At 38.9% G+C, this 26,705-nt stretch overlaps 1 protein-coding gene across 1 annotated transcript in view; it reads left to right on the top strand.

Annotated features, from left to right (window-relative positions):
* LOC109473747 (protein virilizer homolog) overlaps positions 1–26,225 on the top strand; it is a 101,006-nt gene extending 74,781 nt beyond the window's left edge. The window contains exons 40-44 of the mRNA XM_019773758.1: positions 17,515–17,622; positions 24,053–24,155; positions 24,857–24,906; positions 25,481–25,583; positions 26,051–26,225. Coding sequence (XP_019629317.1) covers positions 17,515–17,622; positions 24,053–24,155; positions 24,857–24,906; positions 25,481–25,583; positions 26,051–26,120 — 434 coding nt within the window. The 3' untranslated portion in view covers positions 26,121–26,225. The remainder of the gene's footprint in view (positions 1–17,514; positions 17,623–24,052; positions 24,156–24,856; positions 24,907–25,480; positions 25,584–26,050) is intronic.
* Positions 26,226–26,705: the final 480 nt, after the last annotated feature.

Below are 26,705 nucleotides of genomic sequence, written 5' to 3' on the forward strand. Positions count from 1 at the left end.
ACTCTCATCTTTGAACTCAATCTTGGAGACCACGACAGTAACATGCCTATCAAATTTCATTAACTTCCATCCACACATACAAAAGTTATTCTGCTCACAAGAAAAATTAACAAAATGCCCCCTGTAGTCACAACGAAACCCCCCACGAAGCTCAGTAACGAACTTAACCTTGGTCCCGACAATAGTAAGCACCACACCAAGAATTATAATCAACATTTTACAAATACTTGAGTTATCTTGCTAACAAGCCACAAACACAAAAGGTGCACTAACGTGACGCACGGACCCCCCACGAAGCCGAAACTTGTACTTGACTTCGGCCTCAACAGCGGTAATCTGCCTGCCAAAAATCATGGACGTCGAATTATGCCTTCCAGAGTTATATCGCAAAATCCGCAGTTCCCCACACTCCGGCGAGACAATTTCATAGTCCTTCTGACGAAGACAATTATTGACCAGTTTTGGGGAGTTTTGTTATGTCCTTGGGGTTTTGTTTAGAGTGGGACAGAAAGCCGTGCCGCGACTCCGACTCCGTGCACTTCCGTGTTACATTACGTTGTACGTGACCAACAAAATTACGCCAAAGGCAACACAAATCCACATGTGCATATATATTTTTCCCGAAAATTCTTTTGAGTACGCATTTCGTCACTAGGATTTTGCTAATTAGTCGTAGAAATAAGGTAGAAACCAGCGTAAATGTGGCTATCTCGAGATCGCACTTCGCGCGGGGAAGGGCGCCCCAGCATGCAACGGGCTTCGTTCTAGCCAATCAGAGTGCAGGTCATCTAAGGTGAACCAATCAGAGCGTAGCTACTTGCATATTATAATGAGCATGCTGCTTCACATGCCGGCGGCCGGCCCTGAGTGCGCGGGAAATGTATTTTGCAACTATATTTTTACGGGGATTTTCTGACGTTTGACGCTGACTTTGGCACGATATGATCGCACTACCATGTACACGCTACCGTAGGCGGCAAATGAGTGGTCATTTTTATACAATCGTCGAGAAATTTTGGCGTTATGCACCCGGAAGTGAGCCGATCTCAGTTTGCGTTCCCTCGATTTTTGACAGTTTCCCCCGTGTTTCCCTCCTCAAAATAAGAAACAAAACTACCGCTATTAAATAGAACCATGTATTACAATTATCATTTCAACATGATAGATCTATTATATATTCCTTTATTTAAGTATGATATCATCATGGTTGTGGAAAGTCCTCAGCTAGCGAACCGAGTCCTTGCGCCGGGAGTGACGGTACATTTTACCGTGAGTATTAAAGCCGCTACTAGTAAGCCGCGCGCCTTACAAAAATTATAATAATTTTTCTTTTGTGCCAAAAACCGCCGTGAATTTAAGGCATGAGTTACCTATTTATATTTCTTCTACGGCAGATATTTCTTGTTTCGTCACGTCCCATGACGTCCTGTGAGAGCGGTAGGCCGCCGCTGGTACAAAATGTACAAGACGTCGTCTGCCCACTGCTACACTTTGTTGACATACATTGTATTACACAACGTAATTTTCCGCTAGAAATAACGATAGAATAGCAATAAAAGATAGCACAGTCGACACATGGATAAACCACAAAGTTATTTTACGAATCACATGTCCACTTGCCTCTGGTACTGTTACTAGTATTTTTCAAGGGGCAACATCGCAACACATTAGCGGACGCCCCAGGAGGTGGCAAATTGCTATTGTCATGTCGGCGCGCAAAACAAACATGAAATCCGACCCTATCACATTAACGCAAACGGTAACGCGTTAGAAATAATTTCTGACGATTTTCTAACGATCTTCTGACGAAAATCTAACCAAATACTGACGAAAATCTAACCAAATACTGACGAAAATCTAACTCGTTAGTAACGGGGTACCTGGTTAACTATAACGCGAACGGTACTGTAAGTGTTCTAAGGACTTAATTTTAAAGTCCACTGAAAGCACACCTAACTTGCCCTTTTGACCTCTTTTTGGTCTCATTTGTTTAATTAGCAAGTCTAATTTATTGTGATGTACTGTTAGGATTAGGTATTTTGACAAGTTGCTTTAATGCCACTACATGTACAAAACAAAACAGCCGACACTTATTTTAAATCATTGATTTCCATTTTTTCCAATAAGAAACCATGCATGCATTGTATGATTGTTATTCTGGAGTATCATTGGAAAAAGAGAATAAGTCACACTTCTAAGTCTTAACATTCATTTTTGTAGGATAAGATTTTGGCATTCACCTCAACTGCCTTATACATTATGTGTCATTTTATGACAGCTAGGTAGACTTGATGAGCATGTCTAGGCTGCTGGTATAAGTATAAGAAAACAACATGATCATAAGGCCACACCAATTTAATGTGTTGGTTCTTGGATTCTCCTCTTCATGTTTTTCTGACTTGCAAAAAAAAAAGAGATTCTGGTTCTGAATCAAAATGCTGATATTTTGCCCCCAACAGTTGAGGAAAGTCCTTTTCTTCCTATAGTTGTTACAGTTTTTCCATCTATTAATGCAGTGGTTTGATTAAAGTTTAAAATTCATTGTTTAAATTTCAACCCAGCCTTTTTTGTGGACTTCATGACTCCTATCGAAGCATTTGGGGCTATAAAGAATAGGATGCCTAGACCTGTTTTTATTTTTTGCCCTGTCGCTTTATATTTTTTCTGAAAAAATCTGAGAACCAACAAATTGAATTAGTGTGACCTAAACAGTGTTTGGATAATGTTTCAATAAGAAGTCGATAACTTTTTAGCAAGGATTTTGAATATTATTTTTAACCTCAATTGAGTTTTGTTACAAGCTGCATATAAGGGTACCTTGGCCTGAGCGTAGTCTAACTTGTTTCCCTGCTAAAACAATGAAGCTAGAGGCCATTACAGATAAATGTATAATGTTTCCCTTGAGAGCCACTTTCCTATAACAAATGTGTTCACACCCGCACACCCCTTCCATCTTTTTACACTACAAAGAGTTTCTTATCAACTACCCCTCTGCAGATACCATTAAAAAAACATAACACTGTGGAAAATTGATGACTGTCTACCTTTCTCCCAAACTAATTTGAGCCCATTTCATTCCCTTACAACATGCTCGTACATAAAACAGGTCAGAAACGACATGATCTATTCTTGAAAAAAAAATCAACCAAAACTGCAACTCTGTTCAAATTTCTTTTCCAACAACTTGTTGCAGCACAGTTTAAGAGGATGGATCATAGAGAGTCGTTTCAAGTTCACGATTCTGATACTTACAGTACCTTCTTATCTGATATTTTTTTGCCCTGTCGCTTCATATTTTTTCTGAAAAAATCTGAGAACCAACAAATTTAATTGGTGTGGACTTTCCAATAGCTTTGATAAAGCTTGGACTATGCATTATTTTCAGCAAACATGGCTTTTCTAGATCTTACTTTCACCCACCTCTGAGCATCTTATTCTGACAAGTTTGACTTGATCCAATGCTTGGAGAAGTCATACCTGTCCTTGGTGCTTAACTTCTGATACTTACACATGTAATGAAAGGTACTTCAGCGTCTACACTACTTTCAATTGTGACTCACAAGCAGGCATATCACTTTCATAGGCACCTTCCAATTCCCTGTGATTTCTGCAAAATGTATACCACAGGCTATCTATTCAGAGATGAAATCAGAGTTTTTCTCACAAGCTATGTTTGCCGTAGGCAAGTTTGCCAACAAAATCCTGACAAATTCTTACATCTCTCTCCGAATGGGCAAAGCTTACTGCACAGTGCTACATTGTACCTCACCCTAGGCTGCATATTCCACGCATGACTCGAACACAAACAATCCAGCAAATCGTTGGCAGATTATCAAGAACACATTGGATTTGGGCCATAGCTTTCTCTTTGAAAAGACCAAGATCATTTCTACGCAAACTTGCATCCGTGTGATGTAGACGGAACATAACTCGTAGCTTTCCGGTCAGCCAAATGATTGAGTTGCCCATTTTTAGGCATCGGCAACTAAAGAAATGGGTTTTCCAATGACCGGGGGAGCGGACGTTAACGGAAAGGCTTTCCGTATATCGGAAGACGACATGATCGGTTATTAGCGCAAGTACAGAACATCTCTGTGAGGGGAATCCGTCGGCTGATTATTAAAATCGATACCACCCTGTGCCCAACGTGTAAAGAATCCCCCAAGTCATGCTGAAGTCAAGGGGGGGGAGAAATATTAGTTCCAATCTGAGATAATTTGATTTGACACTGTTGCCCGAGGACTTTGTAAAACAGTAACGTTGCATATTTGATACTGATCCCTGGTGTTAGTTACATAAGAGTATGCCTCAAGTTGTAAAGCTGTAAGGCAGAATGCACTCTGTGCTTAATCATTTGATTAGATATTAGCACCTGACAAAATTAATGCACATGCTTCAAGCCTTGCTTACCTGATATTTGATGGAAAACTTAAATAATGTACATGAATTTCAGTTTATAATGTACATGTATTTGAGGTTTGATTTTTATGCAATTTAGAGCAAAGATTTAACTACATGTATGTTATAATCATATATTGCAGCCTGAAGAAATTTGAAAAATTAATGTAAAATAAAGGACCAGACAAAATGCTTACTTGCTATAGGAAGATATACAGGGATATTTGTCTTCCACTATAATAACCATATCAAAGGGTAGATTATTGCTCATGCTTATGTTTGAAAGATGATCTATAATTATGTTTTAAGAAATACCTGCCACTTGCACTTTTATTTTTGATACATTTTCAATCAAATAATGCAGCCTGAATTTGAGAAATATCAAAATGCAAGGTGAAATCTAAATTGAACAATTGCTCCCTGGAAGAAAATTGGGTTTCCAATTATTGCAGCGTATTTTGGCAAATTCACAAGCACCAGTCAAAATGGTTTTGCCTTGACTTATCAAGAATACCATTGGCTTGGCCCCCTTCCCATCTTATAAGAGATAGCAGTTCAAAATACTAAGGTAAAAACTTTCTATCAAGTTGTCCAGAGACTTCCTGAAGATGTTTTTAATGTAAGATACCTTCAGAAGGCCAAGGTTGCTTCTGCTACTCTGGAACAAACATCGTAAGAGAAAAGTGTATTTCACTGCAGACATGGTTGATTTGGAATCCAATAGATTTTCGGCAAATGGACATTACAAAAAACAGATTTGGAACCTCAAAAGTGTTTTTTGTTTGGTGATGATGGACAAGGACTATTACCTAACAGGCAACCTGGAACAAACATCGTAAGATGAGAAAAGTGTATTTCACTGCCGACAAGGTTGATTTGGAATCCAATGGATTTTCAGTAAATGGACATTACAAAAAACAGATTTGGAACCTCAAAAGTGTTTTTTGTTTGGTGATGATGGACTAGGACTATTACCTAACAGGCAACCTGGAACAAACAACGTAAGATGAGAAAAGTGTATTTCACTGCCGACATGGTTGATTTGGAATCCAATAGATTTTCAGTAAATGGACATTACAAAAAACAGATTTGGAACCTCAAAAGTGTTTTTTGTTTGGTGATGATGGACTAGGACTATTACCTAACAGGCAACCTGGAACAAACATTGTAAGAAAAAAGTGTATTTCACTTCCGACATGGTTAATTTGGAATCCAATGGATTTTCAGTAAATGGACATTACAAAAAACAGATTTCATTTGGAACCTCAAAAGTGTTTTTCTGTTTGGTGATGATGGACTAGGACTATTACCTAACAGGCAACCTGGAAAAAACATCGTAATGATGAGAAAAGTGTATTTCAGTGCCGACATGGTTGATTTTGAATCCAATAGATTTTCAGTAAATGGACATCACAAAAACAGATTTGGAACCTCAAAAGTGTTTTTTGTCTGTTGATGATGGACTAGGACTATTACCTAAATAATAACCTTGGACTGGAGACATGCAGTGATTCAATGGATTTTCAGTAAATGGACATTACAAAAACAGATTTGGAACCTCAAAAGTGTTTTTTTGTTTGGTGATGATGGACTAGGACTATTATTACCTAACAGGCAACCTAACAACTTTGGACTGGAGACATGCAGTGATTCATTGTACAATGTATGTCTCCATTCCAGAAGATGAAGAGTTTATGACAAAGTCTCCAGGGGATTTCCTGCACTCGGTATCACAAATGGCAACGTTTTGTCATGCATACGGAAAAGGCATCTCTTCTTATTGGTTTTGCTCTTGGTGTCCTGTGTTTCATTCTACAGAGCACAGAATAGATAGAGCCAAGAAAGCATGCACAACTTAGGCCACACCAATTTAATTTGTTGGTTCTCTGATTCACCTATTTTTTTTTTCTGATTTGCCAAAAAATAAGATTCTGGTTCTGAATCAGCTCAAAAATGCTTACATTTTGCCCCCAACTGTTGAGGAAAGTCCTTTTCTTCCTAGTTGTTACAGCTTTTAGTTGTTACAGTCTCTCAATGCAGTGTTTTCGAGTAAAAGTTCAAAATTCATTGTTTAAAAATCAACCCAGCATTTTGTGTTGACTTCATGGCTCCTATCGTTGCATTTTGGGGCTATGATAGAATGCCTAGACCTGTTTTATTTTAATTTTTTTCGCCCTAGCCTGTCGCTTCATATTTTTTTGGGAAAAATCCGAGAACCAACAAATTAAATTGGTGTGGCCTTACATTTGTACAACAACAGGTCAGGTTATGAAATTCGATGGTTCAGCACCCTTTCTGCTTTTTTGCAACCCCAGCCAAGTTTTAAATTGTGATGTTTTGGCATGCCCCCAGCTGTTGGAATATAGACTGCTTCATGTACTTTTTCCATACATGTGGTGATGTTTTATAATATTTTGGCAGCCTGTACTACTGGCATTTTCCCACATAACATCCGTCAGCAAGAATGCTGACCTGTCTGTATGCATGGCAGGAAGGACCAAGTAGCATTCATTTAAAAGTTCCTTTGAAGTCAAATTATAGCTATTATAAGGCCACACCAATTTAATTTGTTGGTTCTCGGATTCACTTCTTCATTTTTTTCTGATTTACAAAAAAAAAAAGATTCTGGTTCTGAATGAACTCAAAAATGCTCATATTTTGCCCCCAAAAGTTGAGGAAAGTCCTTTTCTTCCTAGATGTTACAGTTTTTCCATCTATGATCAATGCAATGGTTTGAGTAAAAGTTCAAAATTCATTGTTTAAATTTTAGCCCAGCCTTTTGTGTTGACTTAATGGCTCCTTTTTTTTGCCCTGTCACTTCCAATTTTTTCTGAAAAAAACTGAGAACCAACAAATTAAATTGGTGTGGCCTAAAGCTTGGACTATGCATTATTTTCAGCAAACATCATGACTTTTCTAGATCTTACTTTCACCCACCTCTGAGCATCGTATTCTAAAAAGTTTGACTTGATCTAATGCTTGGAGGAGTCATACCTGTCCTTGGTGCTGAACTTGAAGTTTCTTCTGCTGACAGATTGTCCTTTGGGGCCTAATCACATACATGTATGTCATGTAACTGTCGTGTGACTAGCAAACTGAGGGATTTCATGCATACATCAGGCCTTGAAATCAAATTGTCCCAAAATAAATTTCAATTGTCCTGAAGTAAGGATGAACTGTCCCAAGCTGTTTTTTTTGGGGAAGTATTGTATGCTTCAACTGGAAGTTAACTTTATTTTACTTATATTTATTCCCAGGCAAACTTTAATTGCAGAGTAGACAGGAAATTTGGGGGACTTTTCCGGATCCTAAAATCGGGACATATGCCTGATAGACAAAAGAAGGGCTGACATTCTGATGTTGGTTATTTTTTTATTGTCCCAAAAATGTCCCAAAGTGTCTTTTTAGTTGTCCCAGCCTAAATTTTAGTGGTCAGTGGCCATTGGACCAGTTTTAATTTCGAGCCCTGTAACCTGTCCTTGGTGCTGAACTTGAAGTTTCTTCTGCTGACAGATTGAATCTCATAAACCTACATGTAGTCCTTTAGGGCCTATGTTGTGCGATTGTCATGTGCCTAGGAAACTGAGGGATTTCATGCATTCATGTATGTCAATGACATGCAAAATTCAGTTGTCTTGGTACAGAAAAGGATCATTGTTGGTGGACCATCAACTACCTTCATCCTCATATGGGGATGTTCACCTTCCCACATAACCTGAATCAGCCAACTGCCATGTTCTTTAAGTTGAGCCAAGTTGGCTTGTGTGTGACAGACTATAGCATTTAAACCATCATGATATTATGCTGTTGAAAAAACACAAATTTTCCATCCTAAATTTCAATAACGTTATGATACTGAAGACATGAGACTTCAAATATATGGAGAAACTCTGTTACAATGCTTGTACGTCTCTGGAAGCTCACTAGAATTTATGGGCAGGAAGAAAGTTAGTCCCAGCATTTTTCATATGTGCCTTTATGTGTCCTACATACCAGTAGGCTCTATCACATCTAAGTCTTAAACTATCCACTACTTACCTGACTTCTATCCTCCTTCATATTACATGCTGTTCTAGCTCCCATGTTCTCGTATGTTATGTCTCAATGATGTGCATGATATGTTGAAGTGTATCTTAAGTACTAAGGCGCAGTGATAAATTACTGTTTGAAACAAATGTGCATACAGGAATGCATTCCACCTGTTGGTACTTGTACTACATTGTATGTCTGTCTTGGGAATTGTGCAATCTCAGGCTAGATCTGCTGACAGACGCAGAGATTACATGAACTGATACAGGCTGTAAATCACCCCAATGTTCAGTGTTCTAACAACATGTTTTCTCTTTAGCCAACATCATGAATTGTTTTTAAAAGAATTTTCTGATAGTTTGCTTAATCTTGGATATGCCTTAATCTGTTTTGAAAATATCTCTTTCACCATTTCACTTCATTTTCACAAGACTAACAAACTGAAATGTTCACCCATCCAACATTACAATCTTATTGTCTATACACCAGTTCCATGCCATGGTTCATAGATGTTACATGTAGCTCAAACAGCAGAAAGAATATACGGTTTCTGCAACACAACACAAAACAGAATATTAAAACAAGTTTCATCCCAAAATGTTTGTAACTGCTACCAAGAAATATGATGAGAGTGATTCAAAAATGAGAATCATTATCCTAGCTTGTTGCTCTTGTTTTGGCAAATGCTAAAATGAGACTCATCTAAGAACCATAGGCGTGACATGTACAAATGTTCAAGTCTCTCCATGTGTGTTGTTTTGTGTGTGTTTGTACCTGTGCTGTCACATCTGTGTGATGAAAAGGACCACGGTCGGCTGAAGGTAACACAATCACTCATTCTTTGCACTTGCCGCTGTTTTGTGTGCTATTCTCTATTGTGTGCCTCTGTCTCTATCTGTGCTGCCTTACACTAATGTTCAATATCTATAGTGTGAATGAACTGGAGATTTGAAGACAGACTTAAGGTCACTGCAAGTAAACTTCATGGTTGACATCCCTACAGACGCTAATGCAATTGTGGCCACCTTGTGTGGCGACCTACATGCAGTGTGGTGGCCTAGTGTGGTTGTGAAATTGAATTTATTTATAGCATGAAATATATATTTTGCTCTCTAAAGTGCTCAACAAAAGACTATAATTATGAAAGTCTTAATATGAATTACAGGAACAACAGAGTCTGACGAAAAACCAGATGGAGAGTTATATATTATCACTAGTATATATTACTACTAGTTGAGTCTTAAATGTAAACTTAAACAAGACTGGCAATGAAAACATACATTGCCATGGCAACGGTGGTTGCTGTTGGGGTTATTGTTTGCATGGCACTGCCATGATGTCATGATTTTGAGGAAGCCTTGGTACTCTACCCTCCCCAGAGTGTATAGTGAACAATCCCCGGGGTCACAGAAAGTACATGTAGGGCATCCGGGGCAAACAGGTTTTTCCAAGGGTTTCCAGGAATGTGGGCATGTCAACAAAGAGCTGGGAGACATTCCTGTGGACATTCCATGCCTGTTGACAAAATTCCTGTACAATTCCTAGAATTCTTGCAAACTGCACACAATACCGTACCATTAGGCTCCTCCCTGAGATGTCGCCAAAAAACTTGAGTTACTCATAAGGCAACTTTCCTTTTCAAGTGACCTCAATCTTGAAGACTGTACAGTTACAACCATTTCTCATCAGTGACAACCCATGACATTTGTAGTACTGGTAGTTTCCTTCTGGAATCCAATTTTCACCATGCACTGGGAAAGTAATCTACAGATCTAATTTTACCAACTCGTATAGCTATGTATTCTCTCTTTATAAATATTACTGGTAAAAAACTAGGTGCAGAGCAATCTCACACAAATCTGTACATTGCGTTTGTAATGGCTTGTCATATCAAATGTACGGCGTCCATCTAAGGGTTCACTTCGTAACGTGATTTCTGCAGATTACTTTTTCCTCTGGAAATCCATTTAAAACTTTGATGAAAGTACAGTTGGGAAACAAGACATAAGTCGTTCTGAGTATAGAACTTTAATGTGATTTTAGGGATGAAGAAAAATAATGCTTCTTGCAATACTCATGTGATAAGAAAGCCGTTTCCTTAGGATATCGTATTTCTTTCCTCCAGCCCTTATAATTTGAGAATAACCATTCTTATAATGGTCAGAACTTTTCTACCTTAATCTAATAGTTTACTGGGGTGATCACAATCCTGCTCCATCATCTTTGTAATAAGGAAATATAACTTTAGGGAAAGCTGTGTAGAATGTTATTAAGATTTGACCGGCACAGACAATTTGATTAATATTTGTTTGAGGGATGTGTCTGGGAAGTGGTAAAGGCAAAGTCAATCTAATTTTTGTCCAATAATAACAGTTAACGTTTACAGTAACATAGAACGGTGGTTGTGTATCAGATTTTCTTGGAAATCTTCAGTAATGCATGCCACTTACCAAAACAGACTTGAGCTTTTATACTAAATCCCTAATAATTGTAGTTCATGCCAAGTCAGACATCTAGAAATTTTGATTGACAGTTGATGATCTGCAGTATATGATACGTGAATATGTGTCCTGAACTTTTACGTTGCTAGATTGTACCACGAAGTACTGTAAATGCAGGCATACGCTAGAAAGGCTGACATTTATTTGCTTTGGAGCAAATGTAGCGGATGGCTTCACCACTCTGTACATTGATATAATTATAATATGAAGTGACAACAATTGGATAGCTATCCCCTACATGTACATGTACATGTAAATTATTGCCTGTATCACAAAAATGAAAATGGGTATATTTGCTTATTCTACCTTCATGCCAAATTTTATGTTATTTGGCCGAAAAAGGAAGGAGTTGAATCAATTTAAAGAAATGGCAGGAGAAGGAGGAGAAGAAGAAACATGAGGAAAAACAATATGTCTTCACCACATAGTGGTGAAGCCATCATACATACATGTACATGTACAAGTACTTATAGTATTTAGTGATATGGTACTAGGAAAGAGGCTTTAAATCATTTCCATCAGAAAGTAAAAGAAGCATCCAAAACGTCCTTTTTTTGTTCTCCTGGATCTCTTTTGAACAAATCACATGCTTATGTTGGACATTATAGCCCGGAACCCATCCATCATGAAGGTCCATTTGAGTCACCATTTGAAGTCAGTCAGGATGTGATCCATCAATGAGTAGGCCACCCTGGGGGCACCTTCAACAAAGTCTGAAACCTTTCATATCCAGGTTCTAAAATTATCCTAGACAGCACATGAAAGCTCAGGAAAGCCGTTTGATGATCAAAGGTACATTTTGTACATTATGTACTACATGATGAAGTATCGTAGAGATGTGAATATACATGTAGTTAAGCTATTTGTACAACTGCTTTTTTGGCTGTCAGGCTATCTTGTTTTTTTTGTGTCAAGTTTGGTTCTACTACAGCATTGAAGACTTCCCATATTGTACCAACCTCTCTTGGATTGTCTGAGTTCTTCCCTTATGCAATAAATAATTTAGTACATTGCAGTTTTTTCTCCTTGAAGCAGGTTTGTGATTGCTAATTGATAATTTAATAAAAATCAATTGTTGACTCAAGAAGCTTTTTAAATTTTTCATAAAGGCCATACTGATTTAATTTTTTTTGGCTTTTGGATTTGCCTCATTTTTTTTCTGATGTACATTGTACATGTACATGTACCAACCTGAAAAAATTATTGATGAAACTCTTTCAAGGTGTCAGATACCATCAGACCTGGCAAGAAAATTTGCATAGAAATGTATTTTCTACTAGCAATGTGACAACAGTAAGCTTCATCAGGCACTTAAAAGTGTGCCCGAGGTGCCCTGAGTTCAAAGGTCTGTCCCATTGAATGGACCAGATGGAGAGATAGGAAGAATGTTTTAGTGCTGCCCCACTTTATATTGTATTGGCCGATTTATTTGGGATGAAAGTAACACGACAATCCATAAATCTGTGCACAACTATTTCAACTTTCCCCAGAATTTTGCAGTCAAAACAAATTTATTTGTAAAGTCAAAATTTTGACAAATGTTTACCGAAGGAAAACATATTTTGCTCAGTTTCTTCCTCTTCTTCTTCTCCAAACAGTGACCTCAATGACCTGAACCAATGTTGTATCTGTTACCATTGTAGATAGTGTTGGGTTACATCATGTTGCAATTTTAAAGCAGGAGGGATTTAGACTCCTGTCTATATATGAATGTGTTTGAGTAAGAATTAACAGAGCAGACTATATGCGAAGGTAAACATTATTCATTTGCCTTGCAAATGTTGTCTTTCTAGTTTTACAGATAGTTTCCTTCAGCTTCCTTGTGAAGTCTAATCTGGTGGAGTAGAGTGATTTAGATGCTGTCACATGCCTCTCTGACCTAATGCAACATGTTAAGAAAGAGAGTACATGTACTTTTTTGAACACTCGAAGTGACCTAACTGAGCACTACATAAAGACAATCTACAGCCATTGCAATACTTCATGCCTGTCCCCAGGCAGTTATGTATGAATTTCTTTTCAAGGTTCTAATTGCCAGTTCCTTTGGAAGGATTATAATTGCACACTTCTGGGTCATTATACAATTTATGTTTCTAACTGACCCGGATTGTAGAATGAGATAGCAAGTTAACACATTATCTCACACTTAGTCAGTATATCATTGTACACATTGCGATAAAGTTACTTTGCCTGCATTACTAGTACCTTTGCCATTTGAAGTCTAGCCATAGCCTCAATGCAGCATCTGTATTTATGTTTTGGGAGGAGTGCTGATACGCAATTTTTTTACACAGGCTATTATCAAAGGCAGAGGTTTTTTTTATTTATTCACTTATATTTATTGAGTATTGGGCAAAAACAAAAGTTGCTATAATATATAACACCATCTACTCAAAAGCATGCAACGAGTATATTGACAAGTTACAGTTCTCTCCATGGATGCAGATTAAGATCATTGTAATTCTTCATTATGTATCCAACTGACCTACATTTTGTGTGTGTATGGGAGTGTGGTAGGTGAGACAAGTACTATATCATCCATATACCACCAAAGTTTGTATGGCGTAAAAGTTGACAGAGGTCTTTCTAGAAAAATTAAGCATGAGAGAGCAAATCGCAAGCATTGCAAGGGAGCGAAGCGACCGAGGGAGTAACACAGCTTGTAATGCTACATGTAGAATACATTGTTGTTTTGGTTTTACATCTTTACTGGAATAAGATCATTTTAAGAAAGACTAAATGGTGTGTACGTAGGCAACTTAGAGTTTAATCTGAAAATTAATGTGAGGAAGCTGGCTGGTTACATGAGGGAGCAGCGCCCTTATTCCCCTGTTTAGAAAAACCCCTGGAAGTGCTCCCATGTTCTTTGTCCTGAGTAAGGTCCTCACATTTCCCCATTGAAGCGATCCCCGCCCTAATGCACACAGAGCTTATAACGTGTAATTGGCCTGCATCAACCCGGATCCGGTGAAACAAGCGTCACGCAGGGTTCCGCATCGATTTTCCCTCAGTAAATGCCACGGCACATTGTCTCCACTTTCCCTCCGATCAATAGAGCATATGTTGCCTGTCCCTCGACGGGGGACCCGAGAATTCGCTTTCACGAGTCACGACTGAGAGTAACGACATCTCGGGTTGACCCGCATCACGAAACTAATAAAGCAAATGAAGCATAATACTGTGATGGCCCAATTATTTAACATTCCCAGCCAGTCAAGCTTTTATCATTATAATTTCTCCCTGAAGAGATCGGTGCTGTATCCCGTGTGTCACATAAATGTAGGGTCGTGGCATGGGACTGTCAGAATGTCCACAATTGCATGTCTTTTGTGCATGTTTCATAAAGTTTTTTCTCAACATAGATTTTTTTAAATGGAGTAGTTCAATGCAAGGCCTATGCGACCACTTCTCGGCATTGAACTAGAAAGATGAGAAACATAGGCTAAGCTATGTCAAGAGATGGCGGTAAATATTTGATTTGAAAGCCTGTAGATTGTAGGTTGGTGGGAAACACTTGTCAGGGAGGGAATTCCATGGCCGTACGGGGAAAGAAACTGTCACTGTAGAAAGATTTCGAACAAGGAATTTGGACGGTGAAGTTGTGTGAGCTAGTGGAGAACCTAGTGGAATGCTTAAAAGTTCTGAGTGGTGGAACTAGTTGGGTGAGTTCTACAGAGCAGTGACCATGAAAATATCTGTAAAAGAGGGATAGAGAGGCAACATTTTGTCTATGGGAAAGGGTGTCTAACTTGGAGGCCAGAGGATGATCTCAAAAAAGATTATTCATGAATGGGTGAGAGAAAAAGTGGCCTAGTCTGCTAAGAAAGTTATGTAGCATTGATGAAAAAGTTTCCTTTATTTTTTGCTTGTATGCACAATTTGCTTTCTTTTGGCTTGAGTCCAAGATTTGACTTCACTCTTAGGCTATAAGATTTGACTTACTGTAAGTTTAAAGTGCCTAATGCATATAACATATGTCATATAGCACTAGGACTTCACTCCAAGATTTCACTTGTTTTAAGTGCCTCATAATATACGTATCTAACATTATATCAAGCTCTAACATAGCCAGCAAAAAGTGCCATCTTTCAAGATCTGACTTACCCTTTAAGTGCCTATATGTATATTATACATTGTATATATCCAACATTATATCTAGCTCTAACATACATGTAGAAATCCTTGCTTAATCCTTCCATATCTTACTAGATCTTGTTGAAAAATTAATGAAGAAAAAGTTGAGAACACTATGTTTATAATTATATTGTTTTTACCCATTACCAGTAATGTTATGAAGATACTCAACTGGGGACTTAAATGATGTATAATATATTCATTCCCTTGCTTAATTATAGCAGTAAGTTAATTGAGTCAGGTTTGTAATGTACCTTGTTGGGCTCTAGGGACAGAAGAATGAACATGGTGGTTAATTGCTGCATTATTTCCACTCAATTGGTTCAGAATACTCCAGGCACAGTTGAGAATTTGAGTGGCACATTTCAATTACCATGCCAATGTGTCCTATGTTTTGAATGAAATATGAATGAGAACCTTGAAAATAAGCTGGTATCATTATGGATGAAGTAGACCGTCATATGTACATGTAACACTCTTTCTATATTCTCTCTATATTAGCCTGAGCCCTCCAAAAACTGGGGGTTTTGGGGGTCTTCAGGGTCTTTGGGAGCTTTTATGAGCTATTTTCTGACTGCACATAGACAATATAGCCGACCTAATTGAATTACCCCCGTTTTTTTAGAACTGGGTTAATCCGAAAACAGCCGAAGACCACCAAACCCCCAGTTCTATAAGCCTGCTACGGAGGCTAGAACTGGGCTAATCAGAAAACAGCCGAAGACCACCAAACCCCCAGTTCTATAAGCCTGCTACGGAGGCTATCTCTGCATGTCATTGCACAGGTACTACTTTAAAAGTTATCATACGGTACTTAAGTCTCTGAGATACTGAGTTTGGGAAATCTGGTAACTTATAAGATAAATGTCTCAGACTATAACTAAAAACCTCATGATAGCATTCTAAAAAGTTGATTGAAGAGATTGAATGGGTATCTCATATTGCATCTCGTCACATTTTTGTGGATAAAAAAGATTCTTGATCATATTCACATCTTTTCTACTTTAACTGCCTAACAATTGTCTAATATTTTGTTTTAAGTTCTATTTAGAGTAAGTTTTACGTTTTATGAGAAGTGTTAACTTATAAAATAGTGTGTATTTTTTGGCTAATACTCGTAATAATAATTTATTTCCCTAGTTTTAGATTTTTAGATAGAAAAGAAAAATTCACGTTCCTACTGAAACTAGATAATCCTCATGCTACATATATAAGCTCCATCTGTTCTTACATTTACAACTGTCTTAAGAAGCGAGAAGAAGCAGAACCTGTACATATGTAGTTTTACTATAGATATATTTTAGTCTACCATCGCTATTTGCCGTGACCTGTACTTAGTTCACAATGAGCAAAAATGTACAATAAAGGTCTTTAATTCATTATTACCTTCGCCAAGAAGGTTATGTTTTCAGGGGCGTTCGTGTATGTGTGTGTGTGTGTGTGTGTCTGTCAACACGATAACTTGAGAAGGTCTTGATGGATTGTCTTGATACTTGGTAGGTGGGTAGGTCTTGATGAGACCTCAATATGATTAGATTTTGGGCCACCTGGCGGCTTGTCATGGTACTGCAGCAGAACTTCCGGTTTTGATATCTCATGATCCAGACATGCTAGGGTGACGAAATTTAGATGGTAGATAGCTCTTGTGCTGGGGATAAAGTGACATGAGTTTGGGCCCCCTAGTTGCTTGCTCTAGAACTGCAGGGGGGTTTAATGGACAAATGTTTAAAGGGGGATAACTCAAGAACCGATGGATGGATCATCGTGATTTTTGGTATGTAGGTAGCTTGAGTGATGCTTGACATGATGATATTACAATTATGCAAATATGGATGTAATTTGCATAATTGATGAGGAAATTCTATTTATCAGCTGCATTCCATAATAGGAAGTTCAAGCTTGTGACATATGTTATCAAGAATGAGAGAAACACAGGCAGATATCGATTATGCAAATGAAGACGTAATTTGCATAATTAATGAGAAAATATTATAATTGCATAGTGGTAACTGCCTGGAATTTTATACTTGGGGTGTTTGAAAGTTAAGTTAAGGTGAACATAATTAAACATAACTTATTTAAATAAGGACCTCATTTGCATAATTTATGAGAAAATTTCATCATGGCATTCTTTGTTAAGATAAGACTGTCTTTTGGTGGAGAATATGATCAACAGATATAATTCATGCAATTGAGGATCCTATTTGCATAATTAGGGGGATTAATATATAATTTCTTAATCATAAAAGCTAACATCATTTGGCGAAGGTATGAGATCGTGGAACTCTAGTTGTTAATGTCTCAGACTGGATATCATTGTCTTACTTTGCTAGATGTTCTTCTGTGCACTATTTCAGCTAAAATGCTACTTCCATGTACAGACACCTGTTTGCTCCTCTGCTGTCCTGTGTGCTCTTGTCTGTGTGATTATTCCTCCTGTCTCCTCCCTCAGGAAACCCCACCGTTAAGGAGGTGGTACAGGACGTTCAGTCGTCCCTCCCCAACCTGGACGAGATGGCGTCACGGGACCAAAACCACGAGGACACCAAGCGCAAGCTCAGTTCAGTGCTGGCCTCCTTTCTCTGCATGCTCTCTTCTACTTTCTTTTGACTTCCTTCATTGGAAAACAGTTCTCTTTTGTTGCGTCCAAGTGTTCTTTTCTGCATGTTCTTTTCAGAATCTCAAAACTTTTGAGTTGCTTGGTTCCAAAACATCAGTCTGTTGTTGTGTTCAAGACAGCATGTCATTTTCTTTCTTTCTTTTGACGGTCCTTTGGTTGGAAAACATTAGTCTGTTCTTGTGTCCAAGACTTATAGTGTTCTGCATGTTGTTGTTTTTTCTTACATTTGACTTGCTTGTTTCGAAAACGTCTGCCTGTTGTTGTGTTCAAGTGTGCTATGAAGCACATTCAGTCCTTGCATGTTTGCTGTTCATCAAAGCAATTCATGTTGTAAGAATTGTATAAAGGCAGTAGTTCCTCTTCAAAATGTATTTGTCAATGGGATATCCAAGCCCATTATTACCTGTAATATTGCTCCATGTAATACTATGTATATGTCAAATCAGTTTTATGCGTATTCTACAAGGTGGTTGTAGAATACAGAGTAAAAGGTAAACTTTAATGTAAAGGTAGTCCCATAGCCTTATTTAAAGCCTTAGGAGCAGTGGCTTGTTAATCCACTGTGTCTAGGCCTTTCCTTCCACTGTGTTTTTACCTCCCCAACCAAAGTCAGGTACCCATTTTACACCTATGTGGAATGAGGAAAGTCATGTGAAGTGGCACAAGATCGGTGGCATCGGGCAGGATTCGAACCCGGGACCTCTTGGGTCTGAGCTGAACAACCTACCCGTTACGTCACATTACCCCAGAACACAGACTGCCTGGGGACAAATTTCCAAAGTGATATTCTCTACAACTCTACTCCTGTCCAATTATCCACGATAGGGGAGCCGCTCGTGAACCTAATCATGGACCAGACGACATTGATTTTATCTTGTTCTGCGGCCACTCAAACCCTAAATGGGTTTTCTGTGACCGTTGGGGGTTGAAAGAACCAATAGGAGGGTTGTTTGGGGACTGGCGCTGTGAGAGATACCATCGTTTGGTAGTCCATCGATTTCTCTTCTCCTGTACCCAACACGCACATCAAGGTTTCAAACCACCAGAGGTGGTAAATCTCAGAGATAAGGCGGTCTTGAAACTAGACCATTTTCAGAAAAGTAGGACAGAACTACTGTAACAGTAAGGCCACGCCAATTTAATTTGTTGGTTCTCAGATTTTTTCAGAAAAAAAATATGAAGGGACAGGGCGAAAAAAAACAGGTCTAGATCTAGGCATCCTATTATAGCCCCAAATGCTTCGATAGGAGCCATATGAAGTCAACATAAAAGTTTGGGTTAATATTTAATGAATTTTGAACTTTTAATCAAACCACTGCATTAATAGATGGAAAAACTGTAACAAGTAGAAAGAAAAGGACTTTCCCTAACTGTTGGACGCAAAATATGAGCATATTCTAGTTCATTCAGAACCAGAATCTTTTTTTCTTTTTTGCAAATCAGAAAAAAATGAAGAGGGGAATCCGAGAACCAACAAATTAAATTGGTGTGGCCTGAATTCATTTATGTCCAATAGGACTTAATTTTGCAAGAAATAAGGTGTTCGTAGTGTACAAAGAGTGCATTTACTCATGATTGTCAACAGGAAATTTGTTCCTGTTGTGACGTTTTTATGCTTGAAGCAATGACGATTCGCCGCGAAAACCACAAACATGAAACAGCAGCAAATATTTAACAGACTTACATGTACAGTATTCCCCAAACACTCATTTCAAAGCAGACAATCCATTAGAATTTACTGCAGTGGTAACTGTGGGTTTGTCTAGATTGTTAAAAATGCATAAAGATTGCTTTACTGGCCCCATAACCTGGATGGCACATATGCAGAATGGAGGTAATACAGCCAGAATTGCTCAGTATAATATATATTGACTAACTTGAATGTTGTTGTTTTTCCCGTGGACTATCACAGAATGGAGACTCTTATCATCAAATACCATAGGCATGCCTGTAGTCAGGGGGGGTTCGGGGGGTTCAGACAAACCTCCCCACAACTCCTACTACTTTTTGGTCTACTTTTTATCTAAAAAAAGTAAAGGTCCAAGATTTTTCTTTAAAAGATGGACTGATTCATGTCACCAGCTAGGCTGGAATCGTAGGAAAACAACTCACTTTGTCATTGAAAAAACTTATCTCTGATTTTTTCTTAAAAGTTTGAAATCCTCTAAAAAATTCAAGAAATGCCTTTTCAGAAGGTTCAATTTTCAAAATTTCCCAGGGGAGCATACCCTGCCTTCGGCACTTGCGGGTCCTTAAAGCAGTGGGAAGAATCCCCCCATTCAAAATCCTGGCTACGGGCATGATAGGGGACTTCAAAGTTTAGATGCGTTAAGTCAGTTGGTATGTAATATGGTCATGTAGCCAGCTGCTGCCGTGTGCCTACAAAGCTGGTGTGGTTCTCCACGAGCTGTTATCCTTGTTCTGGCTTACAGACTCAGATAACAAGGATATAGAAGCCTGACTTGACTTGATAACAGAAAGCCTCTGCTGCAAATGTATGAAATATTTGGCTCGCTTTCTTGTTCCATGCATGTTTGAGAGACAGACTGGTAGTTTTATCGGTACCGAATCTTGCAAATTGTGTCGGTTCCTTCTGTGGCACAAAGTGCTACCTCGGCATAATAGAATTGTCCCCGTTAGACACTAAAGCCTACATTGCCAATCTTACAAGTCAATGGAATAGCTTCTGGCTTTTACTATCTGAACGGTTTACCTAATATGCATCCAAAGCTGTCTGATATGACTAGCTAGAAGCTATTACGAAGAGCTTGCCTGTGAGATGGCAACAGTTGATACCAGCTTAGGTTTAGGCCATTGCATGGTGGGATGTATCAGTTCTCTTGTCGATAAATGCAGTGAGTTTTTAACTTGCTCGAGGTATGGCTTTCCACGATTGTGAGACTGATGGTTGAACACCTAGTACTCTGAAGCATCGCATAAAACTCCTACAAAGGCTATAGCAATTTAATTTGTTGGTTCTCGGATTTTCCTCTTCATTTCTTTTCTGATTTGCAAAAAAAAAAAAAAAGATTCTGGTTCTCAATCAACTCTGATATGCTCATATTTTGCCCCAAACAGTTCAGGAAAGTCCTTTTCTTCCTAGTTGTTACAGTTTTTCTATCTATCAATGGATTCAATGCAGTGGTTTCAAAATTCATTGTTTGAATAGTAACCCAGCCTTTTGTGTTGACTTCACGGCTCCTATCGTAGCATTTGGGACTATAATAGGATGCCTAGACCTGTTTTTTTCCGCCCTGTTGCTTCATATTTTTTTTGAAAAAATCTGGGAATCAACAAAATAAATTAGTGTGGCCTACATGTAAGTATTCAAGTCAGGAGACAGAACACCAATGGCTTGATTGTGATTGCTTAAACCATTCAACTACTGCACCGTACAGCTTTTTTCCTTGTAACTTTGGAAAAAGTCATTCCTCGGTTACATTTACGATGAGTATAGCTTGGGGCTTTCCAAGAAAAAGTTCAATAGGAGACATTGCAGTGAATCAAGTAGATATAGGCTGCTTCCTCTTCTTATTAAAGTTTCAGGGTCTCATACATACAGTACAAATGTAGATGGATTCCCAAAACTATTACACAGGGGTGCCAGAGTGTACAGTGTAATTTTACAGAATACAGTGCAATTTTATGGAATACAGTACAATTTTACTAGACTAAGTATACAGTGCAATCGTATTAGTATACAGCACTGTATATTAGTAAAATTGCACTGTATACTAAATATGATTGCACTGTATTCCATAAAATTGCACTGTATACTAATACCATTGTACTGTTATCCGTAAAATTGCACTGTATTCTGTAAAATAGCACTGTATTCCGTAAAATTGCACTGTATTCCGTAAAATTGCACTGTATTCTGTAAAATTGCGCTGTATTCCGTAAAATTGCGCTGTATTCCGTAAAATTGCACAGTATACTCTGGCACCCCATTACAGAAGCTAGGAGATTAAGATTTGTAGTACAGCAGACAAGATTCAATGAGCTGTACTGTGGGATGATATTTCTTCATAGGAAGCGGAAAGTGGAGCTAAATCCGATCGGAGACCCGGGTGGGCCTGAGATATGCATTGACACAGTCATAGATTACCTGTCTTGTCAAAGTTTAAAGTTATGGGAATACTGTTACAGTACGCACTTTTCTCAACAGTAAGTTATTCGTCTAGTATTGACAATGTACAATGTAGTAGCCCGCATACTCCTATTAAAGATCTTGTTCAGCAGGAAGGCATTTATCTTTGGATTTTTTACTACCTTTTCTCATTGTTGTATCGGTTGAAATACTGTCTTGTCAAAGTTTCTATAGTTCAAAGTTCTGGGAATACTGTACGCACTTTTCTCAACAGTAAGTTATTTGTCTAGTATTCAGACAATGTACAATGTAGTAGCCCGCATACGCCCATTAAAAATTTTGTTCAGCAGGAAGGCATCTATCTTTGGATTTTTTTACTACCGTTTCCCAAGTTTCTATAGTTCAAAGTTCTGGGAATACTGTACGCACTTTTCTCAACAGTAAGTTACAATGTATTTGTCTAGTATTGACAATGTACAATGTACATTTAGTAGCCCGCATATTCCCATTAAAAATCTTGTTCAGCATGCAGGACGGCATCTATCTTCGGATTTTTTTACTACCGTTTCCCATTGTTGTATCACAGTAATAAAAGTGAGCTTTGTATAAGAGCGGATATATAAACCCTTAATTCATCTTTTACTGATGACGTTCCACTGTGGTCTCCTATAGGGTGTACTACACAAAGTTGCAGTTATGGAAAGTCTTATGCACTACCTATGAGAGATCCCTCGGCTTTATATCCCATCAACGGCTCATCTAGGATTTGGTAGTATTCTTCTCTGGTGATCCTTATAGTCTAACGTCAGCCGAGGCAGCACCATGCCTGTCATATGTTCTTGAATCAGAGTCAAGGGAGGAAATTAATGACAGCACTTAAAGTATGGAACCTAGTTTCTATTCAGGGGAAACACTTCAGAAGTAAATTTCTAAGCCTAGGCCACACAAATTTAATTTGTTGGTTCTTGGATATTTTCAGAAAAAATATGAAGGGACAGGGCGAAAGAAAAAATAAAAACAGGTCTAGGCATCCTACTATACCTAATGGTACGATAGGAGCCATGAAGTCAACACAAAAGGCTAGGTTAATATTTGGACATTGAATTTTGAACTTATAATCAAACCACTGCATTGATAGATGGAAAAACTGTAACAACGAGGAAGAAAAGGACTTTCCTCAATGGTTGGGGCAAAAAGATGTTCAACATTTTTGGATTCAGAACCAGAATCTTTTTCTTTTTTTTTTTTGTCAAATCAGAAAAAAATGAAGAGGCGAATTTGAAAACCAACAAATTTAATTGGTCTGGCCTTACTGAACAGCATTTTATTTGTGACTGATTTCGGGATGCTTGTCTCGTGTGAGTGTCATGCAGTATCCAATGCATCTCCTGTTTAAGCCCAGCCTGTGGTATATTGTGCGTGCTAAGTGTTCGTCCTAATCCAACACAGCACACCCTGTCAGCAGAAAAATCTGCAGAATGATGATGAATCATCTCTACGCTTTGTACAGAGTGTTTCACACCTCGGGGTGTTTGTAGACGAAACAGGGTTTAAAATTTTGTCAGGTGGCACCTTGAAATTGTCTCATCTGTACTGTTTTCAGTCTGTCAACTTTCTGCAATTTTTTAATCAAAAAAAAAAAGGAAAACAACACCAGAAGCATCATGTTGGGGAGAGTGTTCCTTCAAGGATTGAATATAGGCTATGGTCTATAGCTGCAGCATTAGTCAGCGATGTGTTATACATTGTACATGGAATAGGGGATTGTGTATTGTATAGGATGGAAAGTGAGGTAAACAGGTGTTTAGGGTTAAAACTTTAGATCTAACACAAAAAGTTCTCTCAGCTAGAGCTTTCAACCAGTCACTCTGGTCTTCCTCAGTAGACTGACCCAGTGCGGCTTGTCATGTGGCTTCTTTGAAGTGTGACGTCAACACTGGGTCAAAGGTAACTGGTGATGGGCCCTGATGTATATACTAGTATCCTCCTTCACCCCCCTCAGAAAATAACCTTGTTCAGCATCCAAAATCCTTACAGTGTCAAGTGAAACAAAGTGTCTGGGTGACTCTATGTGGATGTGTTGTGACACTTCTGAACTGGCCTAGCTTGGCCGTGTATGTTCTTGGAACCTGGCCTTCAGACTCAGAGACCTTTCTGTAAACAGAAAGGTAAAGGTAAACCTGTTTACCTGGTTGAGGCAAACAGGTGACTACAGAAGTTAGAAGAGTACACTGTACAACTGTATCTTACCATGTTTTTTTTTTTTTGTTCCTCGATCAGGAGTGCCAAGCATGGGGAACGTACAGTCGAGGGGGAACCAGTGGGGAGGCAGGGACCCCCCTCAACAGCACGGGGGGTTCGGACACAGGGGCTTTGGCAGGGGGTAAGTACATCAGCTGATGCTAGCTATCCTTCTGTGTGCAATGAGTGTTACCATGATACAGATCTGATGCATACAATAAGCACGTCGGCCTGCGCAGAACCCCACATTTTCACGCTTTTCGGTGGATTTTTGGTAAAGGTTGCATTGGAATTTTGCCTGTTGCAGAGGATATCTTTTCCAACATAACATTGGGAAACTACAGATGGGATGTTAACCTTATATGCGCTAGTACGACCTTATATGAGACGTTCTACCAAAGTGCTATGTATAATACACTACGGGTTTCGCGCAGGTGCAGTACGTTCTGCCGACGTGCTCATACAATATGAGTTCAATTTTTTTTCCGTCAGCCCAGGTTCATGATCGGACCTGGGGGGAGAGTGCTCACAAGCTGGGAGGGGGGGGGGGTAATGGCTGCAAATTTTGCATTTTCAAGCCTTTAAAAGGCAACTTCCCACATTTTGAGAGGCAAATAATGGAGTTGAAAGTGGTTGTTGGATTTTTTCCCCAAGATTTTTGTCTGTTTTGTCCATCAAGGTCAATGGATTTTTTTAAAAAGTTTCCATCACACGCCAAAAAGTTTCTGCAATTGATGGGAAAAAAGGTGCTGGCTAGAGCCCTGAGTTGAGCCAGGATAGGATAAGATGTACAGAAAGTGGTATTCTTTCCTTTCTTAACTCCATTTCCTGTGTGTGTTCCAGACATGACAGCAGACCACCAGGCCCACCTGGATCACCAGGGGGATACAGAGGTAAGGGATATGTCCTACATGGTTTGCTGAATACATACGTGTACTAACACTGTGATAGTTTGTGCTTATAAACCTGCATTTCTCCTCTGGTTTCTCAGTCACTAACGAAAGCTAGTGGATACTAGCTGAAACGTCTGACCGTTTCCAAAATCATATCCAGTTGCTAGAGTAACTGCTTTTTGGCATATCTTATTACCTGGATGTCTAACCTTTATCGACGTAACACTTTATGATAGTTACCTACAGTTCTAAGGTACGTGTAAATAGTAGACTATGATACTATCAATACCAACTGTGAAGGGTCTGGCTTCAGCTTCAGAGATACATGTATACACCGTACACATCACCGACAATTGTACGAAAAAATTTATGGAGGAAAAAGAAAGTTATGAATTGTGAGACTCTCACAAAGACATGTGAGTGACAAGTATACCTTTATCTGTATCAATCAACTGGTAGTAACTACGTGATGTATTTTGTGACATTGAGACCGTAGCTGTATTGCCTGTGAATATATTTTTCATTCTTTTGAACTGTCCCACCCAAACTATCCATTGACTCTCGTGTTGCCCAGGTCGTGAAGGCTGGGGTCGTCTCGGGCGCGGTGGCGGTGGTGGGGGGCGGGGCATGCGTGGGGGACACTGGTCCGGACCCAGGGAAAAGGACAACAACCAGAGGTGAGCAGACAGCTGGTACCTCACCGTGTCATACCCTTTGCAAACTATCAGTACTGAAAATTTACTGTTAAGTACTTATGAACTACTAATAGTAAAATTTCAGTAAATTTTCAGTAAATAATCTTTTACTGTTTTACTGATTATATTACTGGTAAGTAACTATGCCTCTATTTACTGTTCTTTTTCTGTCATTACAGTACTGAAATTTTACTCTCTCCCTCTGTTCAATTACTGTTAATGGGGTGTTTTAATCAATGTCTAAGACTTGTTTGACCAATCCTATGCAGACCAATGAATTTCAAGTAGAGTGTCACTTTAACCAAGGGCCATGCTCTCGTAGAACTTCATGTTAGCATATAGTTTTATATCACTACATTCTGCACTCATTATTCTTGTCAATGTCTGTCTGCAATTAGCCCTCTTGCAATTAAGAACTCAAATGATATGCTATATCCGTGTCGCTGCAGGTTCCTGCCGCCCCCCAGTCCAGGATACAGCAGGGGTAGAGACAGACATGCCAGGTCCTTCACCAGATAGAACCTGCCTTCAAGGTCACACATGGGGGAGGGGGGCAGCAGTTCCACACTCTCTCAACATCCTACATGTACTCCTCCTACGTAGTGCATCTGTCAATGAAAACCCAGGGGGAGGGACCCTGGATTTCTGGGAGGACATGTCACGGAAAATCTGAGAGGATTTTTTTTCAGAGAAATTCTGTTCTGAACAAACAAATGAGGAACAGTCTGTGAAACTGTCACAGCTCTGTGGTATCCGTCCGTGTGTTATAGCATGGCCACAGACTACATGTATGTGGGTGTCATAAACAACATATCCCTGGGATTCTTATGAACAGTCAGTTGTGCAACAATAGACACTTGTGGGCTGTCTGAAACTTGGAAAGTAAATCTTGGATCTGTAATGAATATCAGAATTAGCAGTGTTGCCTTGTTGGTAATGTCCACTGTTAGAGAAAGGATGTCGCCATGTTTCGGATATGAAACACACTGAATGTACGTGTATCAGCACTGGTAGTGCACCCACTGTTGTCAGTACTCTCACAGTTACAGTGTGTATTTCAAGTACATGATGGTGACGCAACTGTAAGATTGCACCCTAAAACGA

This window comes from Branchiostoma belcheri, unplaced genomic scaffold, assembly GCF_001625305.1.
Source record: "Branchiostoma belcheri isolate BF01 breed outbred unplaced genomic scaffold, Haploidv18h27 scaffold3, whole genome shotgun sequence".
NCBI classification, from domain to species: domain Eukaryota; kingdom Metazoa; phylum Chordata; class Leptocardii; order Amphioxiformes; family Branchiostomatidae; genus Branchiostoma; species Branchiostoma belcheri.